Here is a 14468-nt window from a genome sequence, read left to right on the forward strand (position 1 = left end):
CACCATCTGCAGTGATTTTGGAGCCCCAAGAAATAAAGTCTGACACTGTTTCCACTGTCTCCCAATCTATTTCCCTTGAGGTGATGGGACCTCATCATTCATTAGGGAAATGTAAATTAAAGCTACAATGAGAAACCATTCATATTAACTAGGCAAGTTTTAATAGTGACAAGAAATTGTAAATTAAGTACTGGCAATTATGTCGGAAAACAGAGACCTTTAATTGCCAGTGGGAATATAAATACTGCAGTCACTGTGAAAAAGTTTGGCTGTTCCTCAAAATATTAGACATAAAATTACCACATCTCATCACTTCCACTCCATGAAGAAACAACAATACATGAATGAATAAAAATTATCATATGTACATAAAATAAAAAATTATGCAGCCATAAAAGAGAAAAACAAAGTACTGATACATACTATAAGTTAGATAAACCTCCAAAACATACTAGGTGAAAGAAGTTAGAGACAAAAGTGGCAATACTGTGAGTTCTGTTATACACTATATCCATAACAAGAAAATTCATAGACTCAAAACATAGACTACAGGTTGACATATGATGGGGTGGAGGGAATGGACAGTGATGATTTAATGGATATGATATGCTTCTGTAAAGTGATGAAAAAATATTTTAATGAATGAGTTAATTGTAACACAATAATGTGAATGCACTAAGTATCAATAAAGTGTACAATTTAAAATGGTTAATTATATGGATGCAAATTTCACCTCAATTTAAAAATGGCATTACTTCAAAAGTTGATCTACATATTTCCTGCAATCCATATCAAAATCACCACTGATTTCTTTGCATAAATTGGTAAGTTTATCCCAAAATGCATCTGGAAATTCAAGAGACACACAAAAGCCAAAGCAATCTTAAAAATGAAAAAATTAAAGGACTCACACTTCTCAACTTCGAAACTAACTATTGTTTTTCAGTTGCTAACTTGTGTCCAACTCTTTGCGACCCCATGGACTGTAGCAGGCAAGGCTCCTCTGTCCTCCACTACCTCCCAAAGTTTCCTCAAATTAATGTCTATTAAGTCGGTGATGCTATGTACCCATCTCATCTTGTGCCATCCCCTTCTCCTTTTGCCTTCAATCCTTCCCAGCACCAGGGTCTTTTCCAATGAGTCAGTGCTTCATATTAGGTGGCCAAAATATTGGAGTTTCAGCCTCAGCATCAGTCCTTCCAATGATTATTCAGGGTTGATTTTCTTTAGGATTGACTGATTTGCTATCCTTACAATCTAAGGGACTCTCAAGTTCTCGAGCACCACAATTTGAAAGCATCAATTCTTTGGCACTCAGCCTTTTTTATGGTCCAACTCTCATATCCATACATGACTACTGGAAAAATCATAGCTTTAACTATATGGACCTATGCTGGCAAAGAGATGTCTCTGATTTAAAAAAGAAAAAATAAAGAAAACAATCAGTAATTAAAATGATCAGATGAAAGTGTAAGGGCTGATATTCAGATTATTGGAAAAGATGTCAAATTACACAAATAAACCCTCATATTTTGGGTCAGTTGATTTTTGACAAAGACGCTGAGATGATTCATGTGGGGAAAATAGTCTTCAACACATGATGCACAATTCATGCTCACAAAGACATGTAACTCCAACTCCATATCTCTGCCAATTCATTTTACTTCACACAAAATTAAGGCTTCTCTTCCACCCACCTACTCTTTCCCATCACGGGCCAATATATACGGCATTATATATACAGCATTCACCCATCTGAAATTCCCTACCTTGCCCTTCAGTGCTAATATATTCAGATTTATTTCCAACCACCTGACATGCAAAAAGTTCAGCTAGATTAAGCCATTCTTTTCCATTTCCTCATACAGTGTGTGCAACGATCATGTCCATCATCATATCATACCACGATATTTGTATTTTCTAACTTGTTTCTAAATGTTTCCATTTCACCTGCCTGTCATTCTGTCTTTCCATAGGTATATTATTAGTATGTGAAGAGTAGAATCAATAAATTCAACTGATTAAACAGTTAAATGTTATATCTTCCACAATAGATTCTTACTATTTTAGATTTATGCACAATTCAAATACTTGTCAGCATAGAATGTCAAACCACTGAACTATCTCGAATAAATTCAATGAACCCCCAAACTGCATAAGCAATCAAGTTATTGAGTTGTCATTAACATTTTACCTGCTCCATCTTGATTAGGAAACAATCAATAAAATCCCGAGGATTGTTAATGTCCAGGGATGTTTGGTGTTCTCTTGTTTTCTCAAAAATATAACTCTTTAAATTAGCACAGTTTTTAAGGAATTTGTTATGGCTCCCTGGGAAATAATCAATGAGAACAGGGAAAGTATTGCAGACCTACAAAAGAAAACAATAGTTTATTAAATAGAGAACACTTTATGAAAATTTATATACTATATGCCCATCCTTGGTGAGCAGCCATGTTAAAATAGTAATATAACATGGTCTCTGTATTGAAGGAAATATTTATTTCACAATACACAGTATCTATGTTGATAGATGTATTTGAGGAAGAAAATTCAACCCAGGGATGACAGATGATAATCATTTCCTATATTCACACATCATGTTTATAGTATAAAATTATCCTTATATCAATTATCTTATTATTTTTTTACAACAAGTTTTCCCTACAATCATGAAATAAGGGATGGATTTACATTTTATAGATGACAATAGAGGTTAAGAGAATTTGGATAACTTGATATAAACAGAGCTGATTCCTGGTGTTTCTATTTCTGTTTAGTAGCCTCAAACATAAAATCAGTATTTTAGAACCTAGAAGGTTCACAAGACACCATGAAACACAACTCAACATTTTATGGATAAAGTAACTGGGAACCAGAGCAATTAAGTGACCTTTATGAGGTCACACCATTTTCTTTTAGGCAGAGGGCAGAACATGTCAGTTTAGCACAGGGTACACCTGTGAGGTTTGTTTATGGTTCCTACACCAAGGAAACAATCATTTTGTCATCCCCAAAGCAATTATTTTGTCAGTCAGGATGCCAACTGAAGTATCAAACTCTCCTATCCTAGTCAACGTCCACTGGCAGCACTCTCCACCTTAAAGGAGATCTTCTCTTCCTTCCCCAAAGCAGATATTTCTGCCAATTAATATGCTGAAGCAGTAACTAAGTGGAGACTGAATGACTAGCCTTGTGGGCAATGGAATCCTTTCCAGAAGGGTCTGGAGGTCCTTCTACTGCTGTGGGCATGCTTTGGAGAAGTCACCGAAGTAGTTTATGGAAAAACCACTGAAAGGAGTCAACAGGACTGAATTGCAGTTCTGTATTATTCTGGGCATGTACTTTCCTGTCTGCTCTTAAAGGGCTCAGCCATCTACCCCAGATGAGCACTCCACGATGCTAAGCTCTGGGCAGGACTGTGCTCTTCATACATTCACCTCACAGCTTTGTGCAAAGAGAGATCTGGACCTCACACAGAAGAGGGCAGAAATGATTCCTCGAGAAGAAAGGAACTTAGCCTCACCTGCAGCCATGGAGAGCTTAGAATTCTGGCGTTTTCATTAAACATTTTCATTATACCTAGAAAAATCTGATCTTTATACTCAAAACGGTTCTGGAAAATAATGGAGCAGATCACATTGCAGGGAGCACAGCCCAGGATGAAAGTGGGATCACAGGGCAACCCTAAAGAATAACAATTTAAACACATCATTAAAGCATACATGTGAAAAACATTTTGCCTTTGAGGCAACAGGTAAAGGTTATGTTAGAAAGTTTGTCAGTATTTCTGCTACAAATTCCCTTAACAGCACAATATTCAACATGCATAAAATTAACACATCACTTTCATCTTGATCTGAATAGCTAGTTAAATAACGTTTTTTAAAAAATATTAAAATCATATCCACTGACAATACTTGTGCTCTCTTCACTCAGTGTTCCTTTGTCCAAGGGATAAAGAAGAAAATATTTAAAACTACTATTTTCAAGAGAAATAGGAGAGACTATAAGTGCATCCCTTGGGTGGTTTACAATCCCCCTGGACTGGCAAGATGCAGAACTGGCAGAGAACAGCAGGGGGCACACCATGCAATACAAACACTAAATCTGAATACAAGCAATTGTTGGGAAAAGGACTATGGAAGCTCAAAAAAGGAAAAGGGCTATTCTCTCGAAACATCCCACCCTCGCCTTCTTCCACAGAGTTCAAAAGTCTGTTCTGTACATCTGTGTCTCTTTTTCTGTTTTGCATATAGGGTTATCATTACCATCTTTCTAAATTCCATATATATGTGTTAGTATGCTGTAATGTTCTTTATCTTTCTGGCTTACTTCACTCTGTATAATGGGCTCCAGTTTCATCCATCTCATTAGAACTGATTCAAATGAATTCTTTTTAATAGCTGAGTAATATTCCATGGTGTATATGTACCACTGCAATGTTGTGAAGTAATTAGCCTCCAACTAATAAAAATAAATGAAAAAAAAAAAAAAAGGAAAAGGGCAACTTTCAATTAGTTGTAAGAAGTGGTTGTACTTGACATGGTCTTGAGTAATTATATTTTGTAGTATTTGTGTGGTACCTCAGCATTTTCAAAGCCCCTTCAGTTAAACTCACTGAATATATTTCACACTATTGTTGTTAGGTATTACTATGCCCATTTTAAAGAATAAGAGGACAAGGTCCTGGAAGCAGGAGAGATTCAGCCAGAGTCACATGGTAAGATAGGGGCAACACTGGGACTCAAACCTGGGGTTTTGGAGTACAAGTTCAATGGGCCATGCAATGCTCCCACTGCTTTCTAATCCTATCATTCTTTGCCTTTAAATTAGAATTTAAGAGCAAAGCCATGAAGCAAAATGAAAATGCAATTTAAAAATCGTGGGTACAAAAATAGAATCACAGATATAGAAAACAAACTGGTGGTTGCCAGTGGGGAGGGGTTTGATGGAGGGGTGGAGTGGAGTGGAAAGTTGGGGTTAGAAGATGTTAAGAGTTATGTATAAAGTGGGTAAACAACAAGGTCCTACTGTACAGCATGGAGAACTATATTTGTTATCCTATGGTAAACCATAATGGAAAAAATATTTTAAACAGAATGTATATATATATACATATATATGTATATATATATATGTATAACTAAACCACTTTGCTTTACAGCAGAAATTAACACAACATTGTAAATCAACTACACTTCAATGAAGGAAATTGATTAAAAAATAATTTAAAAAATTTTAAAAGATGGAATTTTCATATAATTTAATTACTCACATTGTCAATGCTGATTATCATCCATCTGAAAATTCTGTAGAAAATTAAACACTGGGGACTTTCCAGTGGTGGTCCGGTGGTTAAGAATTTACCTTCCAATGCAGGGGACGTGGGATCTATTAGAGAACTAAGATTCCACATACCACAAGGCAACTAAGCCTGTGAATCTCAACCAGGGAGCCCACGTGCTGCAAACTACAGAGTCCACAGGCCACAACTAGAGAGAAACCCACATACTGCAATCAAGATCCAGGATGCCACAACTAAAATTCAGTGCAGCCAAAACTAAATAAATATAAAGAAAAAAGAGGAGAAAGCCAGAGAACAATCAGCTGCAATCTCAGGGTATCAGTTATATGAATGAATTATATTCATATAAAGAATTTTTCTGAATTTTTTCAAGTCATGGAAAATCTGTACTAGATAATGTACAATGTTGCTTAGAACTTCAAGATAAAGCTATTTAAAAGGGAGACAATATGATAAATAGATACAGTGGAATTTTATTCAGCCATAAAAATGAAAGATTGCATCATATGCTACAACATGAATGAAAAGTGAACACACTGTACTAAGTGAAAATAACTGATTACAGAAGAACAAATGTTGCATGATTCCACTTATATATGTATGTATATATGTATACATGTGTGTGTGTATATATATATATATACATATATATAGTAGTCAAACTCATAGAAACAGAAAACAGAATGCTAGTTGCCAGAGTCTGGGGGAAGAGGAAATGAAGATGACTCCAGTAGGCCTCTACCCTTGAGTAACTCATGCAAAGAATGAGATCTAGAAACCTCATTGTGTCCCTAGGGAGCTCATGTAAGAGTATCAACAAATGCTGGTTTCTTTGTTGGTGTTGTGTTGTTTTTTTAAGGTACAGAAGGTTCCAGGAAGAGATTTTTCTCAAAAGCCAGTTCAAACCAGGTTGGGCCCAACCACAAGACTGGAGACTGAGCACACAAACCAAAAACTGTCCAAAAGCTACCTTTGCTTCATGTGAATGCGAACATCTCCTCTGCAGTCAGAGATTAAGGCCCATTAACATAACACAAGATGTATGAAGAAGCATGTTTCCACACTGGGCGTCTGTGAAATTATGACCACCTTTATATGTAATGACAAAACTTTCCTGCTAATATTCATCCCCTGCCCTGATAAAAAGACAAAGCTTTCCTTGTTCAGGAAGCCAGAAAAATGATTCCCTTTACTAGATGCAAATAAACACTTCAATTTGTATGGCAATTAATTACTCTTGGAGTTGTCTCTGATTAAACACTCACTGAGAAGTGAACTCCTTTTGGTATGGTAACAGAGAGTCATAGTTCAAAGAGTACAGAGTATCAGGCATGTGAGATGAAAAGTTCTAGAGACCTGCTGTATGACAATATGATTATAGTTAACAAACTCAGTGCTGTAAGCAAGTATTCACTGAACAATTTGCTAAGATGGTAAGATTTCATGTTAGGTGGGTTTTTTTTTTTTTTTTTTTTTTTTTTACTATAAATTTTTGAAAGATTTTGGAAGAATTGGTAGGACATAGATAAAAGAAACATGTATCTTGGGCTTCTGTGCCAGGTTCCAGGGTCCTAAGTCTAAAAAAAAAACATTTACTTTAGCTAGACTGGCAGAGGTAATTTGGAAAACAGGTAATTTGGGGGTGGGTATTTCTTTGTCTATATGTGAGTCACAGGTTAAATCTGATTTGCTGACTTTTGTTTCACTTAATACAGGATAAAGAATTTTATTTTATTTTTATTTTTTGGTTTATTAGAGTAGTTTTATTGCTGTCAACCAAAGAACTAAAAAACTAGGTATAAAGAACCAAAAGAAAGAAAAGTTCAATCACAAAAGAAAAAAACACATGAGCAATTAGGTGTGGGTTGCTCCTAGATAGAGAAACTCAATCAGTAAAGATGTAAGTTTTCTTCCAGATTAATTATTATAATTATCTGCAATCACGATTCCACTGTAAGGGTGTGACTCAATTAATTTATTTGAAAAACAAGAAAATAGGACAACTTTACAACTATAGTTCAGTGGATCTTCCCATCAGTTAGGAAAAAAAAAAAGAACAAATAAGCTCTGTTTATTGTAGGAAGGAACAAGAATAAACACATACATGAACAAACATAAAAGAAATCTGGCAATAACTTCATAAATGATAAAATTCTAATTGAAAACTAGTAAAAAGCTATTCAAACAAGTTATACCCTCCCTCCATATTACAAACACACACTCACATGCTCTAGTTTAACTAAAGGTGTAAATTTAAAGTATAGAACCATAAAAATTTAGGAAACATTTAAGAGACTATTTTCATCATCTTGGTGTAGGGAGGGTCTAGATTAAGAAAAAAGCTTTGAACAAACATCATAAGGGAAAGAACAGATATATTTGTTTACATAAAACATAATAATAGAAGTTACTACACAGCAAAAGTCACCATAAACGAAGATTGAAAATTCATTTGACAAGTGAATACATACTTTTCCTCAGTAATCCAAGAACTGCAATTTTAAACTGCTAGTCAAATTGAGAATGATTGAAAGGCCTATTGAGAAGGAAGCTCCAAACACTGGACAGAGATAAGTATATTTCTGATGGGCAATTTGGTAAAGGACCTTAAATTATAGTGAAGTGAAAGTCACTCAGCCATGTCCAACTCTTTGTGACCCCATGGGCTATACAGCCCATGGAATTCTTTAGGCCAGAATACTGGACTGGGTATCCTTACCCTTCTCCAAGAGATCTTCCCAGTCCAGGGACTGAACCCAGGTCTCCTGCATCGCAGGCAGATTAAGTGCACATCAATTTCGACTCACCAAATTTACTTCTGGAAATTTATTAAATGGACATACTTTGACAAGTACAAAAAGATAATATATGTTTGATCCTTTGAGCATAGTAGTAATAACTTGGAAACAACCTGAATGATCAACAGTGGTGGATTATTCATGAAAAAAAAAAAAAAAGCAAAACCATGCAGGAAAATATTTATTATACAGTCATTAAATATTCTGAATTATGACTAAAAGTAATAAACAGATGTTCATAAGACATAAAGTAATATAAAGTGGGTTACTATATTCAGTTGGTGTCTACACTATGGAGTATAATCCCAAAATATTTAAAACAGCAGAATTTGGGACTTCCAAGTTGGTCCAGTGGCTAAGACTCCATGTTCCCAATGCAGGGGGCCTGGGTTCAATTCTTGGTCAGGGAACTAGATCCCAAATACCGTATCTAAGACCCAGTGCAGCCAAATAAATAAATAAATATCAAAAAAATAAATAGTGGAATTTGTAATATAAGCTGAAAATTAGAGTCATTGCAACAAACACTTTATAGGTGATTACACCTGGTACTGCAAGGTAAATAATTACCATACATTTGTTACAAAGTCCAATAACAGTGGGGCAAAGTTTGAAAATTGAAAAGAGAGCCAAATTTGGCTTAGAGAAGACAGGGTAAGCAGGTGTTGAAATGTTGAAATCTAGTTAAATAAAACATTTTGTAACTTACGACATAGCAAATATTTATTCAAGATATATAAATCAATACAGTGAGTATTATGCAACAGAAAATAATGAGTGCTGCTATTTTAAAATCGTGTTGATTTTTAGAAAAATCATAATTGATGAGAACTGCAATAAGATATCCCTAAACGATTAAAATCATATGGCATTACTATTGGCCAGAATTGTAGGTTTGGCCCCTGGAAGTACTCTCAGACAAATCTGTGAGGATGAACACATAAATATAGTTTAATTAAGTGGATGTACATGATACTAGTTTCACGCTCCATAAGGGTATGAGGAGGTCATTCCCACCCTGTCCAGTTAACAACTATTCCCTGCTGAAATGCTCTGAAATAGACCATCCATATTTACGCCATGAGAAAAATATTCTTTTCTCACTTTTTCAGGAAATGATTCAGAAATATTCGTTGGTATTTCTGATGTGAAAACAAGGTTCAGAGAAAGTATGATAAGTGATATTTAAATCCACACTGTGTGCACAACCATGGGTGTACACCAAACGATCAGCATGGCTACGCAAAAGCTCCCTCGGCTCCCTCTTCTTCACAGCCTCCCACTTCGAAGGAAGGGCTGGCAATCATGGTCCATAGGAACAATGTGGCCACTCCGGAAATGTTTCCAAGGGCGTCATTAGAGAAGACAGCAGTCCGTTAAAGTCAGAGTTATAGATAATAGACTCACCCACCATTGGTTTTTCTCAACTCCTCCACAAGGCAACGCGCTTCCTCTTGAACTCGGTCCTCAATGCTCCTCTTCCCCATCCCCAAATTCCACAGGGTCATGAGGGAGAAGCGCCGGGTCTCCTTCCATCTCTTGCCATTGCTGAAAAGGATTCCTACCAGGAGAACAGAAACTATTAACAGGAGGGAGGCTTGCCCGAGGCAAGGAGGAGTGAGCTTACAGTTGGCAGCCCTTCTGGTGGATCCAGCTCTGCTGGAGGGCTCTTCAAATCCCTCTTTTTCATCCTCCTCATCCCCATTTTGAATGTAGAGCATGCGCACATGGACACCTACCATGTCCTTTTCTAACTTTTTCATTCACTGGGAGGCGGCCTCTTCCAGAAAACTCCTCTCCTAGATCAATCAGAGCTTCCTTCATTGCTTCATACCCATGCAAGACCACCATGGGCTTCATGCCAAAATACAGAGTGAACACAGGGCCGTAGACTTTTGAGAGCTGGGAATGGAGATGCATGTAATAGCAAAAGAAGTCAATATTTGATAATACATTATGCCTGATGCAGAACGTGTTATCATCCTACAGTTATGTGTTTCTTCTGCCACATACAGCCTAAATATTCCTGAATTCAATACCTAAACATGATGGTGATTGTTATAGCTTCCACTAATGGATGAACTGCAATGCCAGGCAATGACCAAAGTAATTGGTACACAATCACAACTAATCCTCATATCAACACCTTCAGCAAGTTTATTTGCTCCACTTATAAATAAGGAAACCATGGTCAAGGAATTCCATTTCATGCCAGTGTCCCAGAGTTACTATATATAGAGGATTGAAATTTGAATCTCTCCTTGTTCAACTTCTGATCCTTGAATGATATATGATTCCTCAAAGCCCACCTTTAAACCAACACCCAGCTGACTGCTTCAGAGTTACATGTAGAGTTCTTCCCATGAGAAGTCTCATTCTCCAGTCCTGTGATGAATGCTATGATTATTGTTTGAAGGATAGTTGACTTATAGTACTGTTACAAAACTACAGTACTAGTTTCAAGATTACAGCAAACTGATTCAGTTTTATATACATATATATGTATGTATATATACACATATATGTATGTATATATGTTTGTATATATACATATTGTACAATGTGTATCACATGTGTATATATGATTCAGTTTTATATATATGTATACATACATACATGTATGTATATACATACATATGTATAATATATATAATACATAAATATAAAACATGTTACTTTTTCAAATTCTGTTCCATTATAGGCTATTGCAAATTGCTGAATATACACAATTCTATATTTTAAAAAATAAGATCAAATGGTTCTAACGCCCAGCCTTGTTTGAGATCCGCTGGTGTCACTAACACAGAAAGAGAGGACACATCATAGAGGCATTGCCAGGACATGCAGCATCTCATGGAAGAACATCATCTTCCATCCTGCAGCATTCACAGGATACAGACGGCAGCTTCCTGCAGAATCCAAATGAATGCTGCTGCCGCCAGTTGGACCCTGACTGACGACTTCTTTCTTTCACTCACTCATGCTGGTCTTGAACACAGAGCTATTTCCTTCATACCAAGCCCAATGTGCTTCTTCAGAAAAGTTCTGTTTTCATAGAATTGACCATCTGAACAAAATACACAGCTTATATAGTACACGTCTTCTGCAAGGAGATTTTTTTATTGCCAAACACTTCATTACCAATTTACCTTCAGCCCCAAATCACAGCAAATGGCTGTGATATAAAGAAGGGAAGCAATACTCTAGCTTTTGACACCTTATTATTTTGATTGCTCCATTCAAAGAGCAATGCTCTTCTACTCACAAAACACATTATTTTGTTTCTCTTATGGCAATGACAGAGCTAAAAAAAAAAAAAACCAAAATGGGAAATATCAAAGTTTATGTATATATATATAATTGTTTTAGTTTGGCTTAATTTACTCACTGTTTTCAGGACATTGGAGGAGCATAAAGTCTACTTACATTATTTAAGGATTTGCTGATGTTCTTAACATCTAACTGTAGGATGTTTCCAAGAATCGGGAGAGGAGTGGGGCCCGGCGGGAGCTTCCCTCTCCCAGATCTCTGTTTCCAGAGTGAGAGGAGAAGCAGAGAGCAGAGGCAGAGCACCAGGGCCACAGCCAGATCCATTGACGCCGTCTCTTCTCACTCAGATGGCTGTCAGCATGAAGTCTAAAGATTTCATAATAATCCCTGGTAATTCACCCTTGGCCTCTCCCATATAAGCAGGCCAATCAGTTATATCCACTTTGCACTCTATTCTGAGTAGACTTTACCCCATTGATAAAAATCAAAATAAACTGTCCTTTACTCTTGTTTTCTCTGTGTCCAGTGACCACTCTGGAGATTCTGGTTTAATCACAGTAGATGGTGTTCCAGTTATAATTTTACAAAGTGTTTCCATTATGCAGCCAAGATTGAGAACTAGAGAAATAAAAGATCTAATGACAAAAAGGGTTTGAAATTCTGGATTTAAATCAATGACCAGCTGTGAATGTATCACTTTGAGGACAATCACTGTAATACATACCCTCTTTATTTGAAAAGAATGCTCTATCTAATGCTAGGTATTTTGTCCTTGAAAGTGAAAGACTTCGAAGTATTTGAATGCATTGTACTAACATTGCACTTGTGGCTGTTTAGTCACTAAGTTGTGTCCAACTCTTTGTGCCCCCATGTACTGTAGCCTGCCAGGCTTCTCTGTCCATGGGATTTCCCAGGTAAGAATGCTGAAGTGGGTTGCCATTTCCTTTTCCAGGGGATCTTCCTGACCCGAGGATCGAACCTGCCTCCCCTACATTGGCAGGTGGATTCTTTACCATGGAGCCACCACAGAAACCCAACATTACTGTTACCTATTCATAAGATAGTTATCATGACATATTTAAGAAAATCAAAATGGAGTAACTGTGGGCAGTCATTGTGGATGTGATTTCAGACACGTTCCTGCATCACTGACTACTTCAATTCTGAACTGTGTCAAACTCAAGTAGTCCACCAGCCATTTGCAAAATGATATATACTGGTAGCTATTAAATACAAGTTTATAGTTTCAAACTGCCTGCTTCACAACTATTTAATCACTTCAGACACAACCAACCTTTGCTTAACAAGCATCTTTACATCTTTCCATCTCCAATCCTAATTCTTTTCTTTTTCCTTGGCTTAAGACAACACTAATTTATTATCCTACAATTCTAGAGGTCACAAATCTGAAAATTAAGGTGTTGACAGGGCTGCATTCCTCCTGGAGGCTCTCAGGAGAATCCATTTCCTTGTCTTTTCCAGTTTCTAGAGGCCACCTGCATTCCTTAGCTCATACCACCTCCTGCATCGCCAAGGTCAGCAGCACAGCATCTTCATAGCTCTTTGATCCCCTTGACCGCCTCCTTCATGGACTCTTACAATTCCACTGGGCATACCAGGTAATCCAGGATGATTTTCTATTCTAAAGATCCTTACTTTTTAAAATTTTTAATTTTTTTGTACAATTATTAAAGGTTACTTTCCATTAACAATTACTACAAAATATTCAATCCTAATTTTTGACACAATTTGTAATTTTTGCCCTTATAAACTTCCTCATTTTGTAGTGTGGAAGAACACAGCTTAAGTACTTCCTGGATATGTGTCTTCTGAACAACAGTCCTAACAAATCCCAAATAAACACTTGATTTCGACCAGATCTCCATTCTGGAAATTCATGGTTAACAATAACATAATTCAAGCATCCTGAATGACTAAAGACATATAAAATAGTTGTCTAAGTAAATCAACATGACTTTTACCTGGAAATCCCAGGACTACACCAACAAAACAAACACTGGAAGGTAGAGATGGTAAATTTGTGTTTTTCAAATGAGGGAAAGGGAGATTCTGGGTAAAGAGGACAACCATCCAGTGTCACAAGGCTCATAATAAATAAAATTAGGATTTAAACTGAAATTTTCTGATGCCCATTGTGATGCTCTCTCATATATACCACAGCTGTCTCAGGAACAATTTTAGGAAAAAAACCACACAAAACCAAATACCCTAAAATGGTACTCTGAATATGCACCACGTTGACAGTTCACAAAACAACAGGCATCACAGTAAATGCATCTCCCCGGACTCCAAGGTGAAAAGGGTCATAGATTCTCAAGTGGAGAAATGTTACTAGCGTACTCTCCCCTCCTCATAAACAAAAAGATAAAACTTACTCAGGCAGTAGACAGCCCTCAGATTGGGAGAAAATAATAGCAAATGAAGAAACAGACAAAGGATTAATCTCAAAAATATACAAGCAACTCCTGCAGCTCAATTCCAGAAAAATAAGTGACCCAATCAAAAAATGGCCAAAGAACTAAACAGACATTTCTCCAAAGAAGACATACAGATGGCTAACAAACACATGAAAAGATGCTCAACATCACTCATTATCAGAGAAATGCAAATCAAAACCACAATGAGGTACCATTACATGCCAGTCAGGATGGCTGCTATCCAAAAGTCTACAAGCAATAAATGCTGGAGAGGGTGTGGAGAAAAGGGAACCCTCTTACACTGTTGGTGGGAATGCAAACTAGTACAGCCACTATGGAAAACAGTGTGGAGATTCCTTAAAAAACTGGAAATAGAACTGCCATATGACCCAGCAATCCAACTCCTGGGCATATACACTGAGGAAACCAGAAATGAAAGAGACACATGTACCCCAATGTTCACTGAGGCACTGTTTATAATAGCCAGGACATAGAAGCAACCTAGATGCCCATCAGCAGATGAATGGATAAGGAAGCTGTGATACATATACACCATGGAATATTACTCAGCCGTTAAAAAAGAATTCATTTGAACCAGTTCTAATGAGATGGATGAAACTGGAGCCCATTATACAGAGTGAAGTAAGCCAGAAA

The 14468-nt window shown here is 36.7% G+C and overlaps 1 protein-coding gene across 2 annotated transcripts in view; it reads right to left on the bottom strand.

Moving 5' to 3' along the window:
- The window catches only part of LOC122446422 (cytochrome P450 2C19-like), a 38753-nt gene extending 27002 nt beyond the window's left edge, over positions 1-11751 (bottom strand). Inside the window, exons 1-5 of one of the 2 annotated variants that reach the window (XM_043476639.1) lie at positions 11533-11751; positions 9846-10008; positions 9518-9667; positions 3527-3687; positions 2195-2371 (exon numbers count right to left, since the gene is read on the bottom strand). In XM_043476639.1, coding sequence (XP_043332574.1) covers positions 2195-2371; positions 3527-3687; positions 9518-9667; positions 9846-10008; positions 11533-11700 — 819 coding nt within the window. In that variant the 5' untranslated portion in view covers positions 11701-11751. The remainder of the gene's footprint in view (positions 1-2194; positions 2372-3526; positions 3688-9517; positions 9668-9845; positions 10009-11532) is intronic. The other variant, XM_043476640.1, reaches the window with a different exon arrangement.
- Positions 11752-14468: the final 2717 nt, after the last annotated feature.

The sequence above is a fragment of the Cervus canadensis genome, chromosome 8, assembly GCF_019320065.1.
Source record: "Cervus canadensis isolate Bull #8, Minnesota chromosome 8, ASM1932006v1, whole genome shotgun sequence".
NCBI lineage: Eukaryota > Metazoa > Chordata > Mammalia > Artiodactyla > Cervidae > Cervus > Cervus canadensis.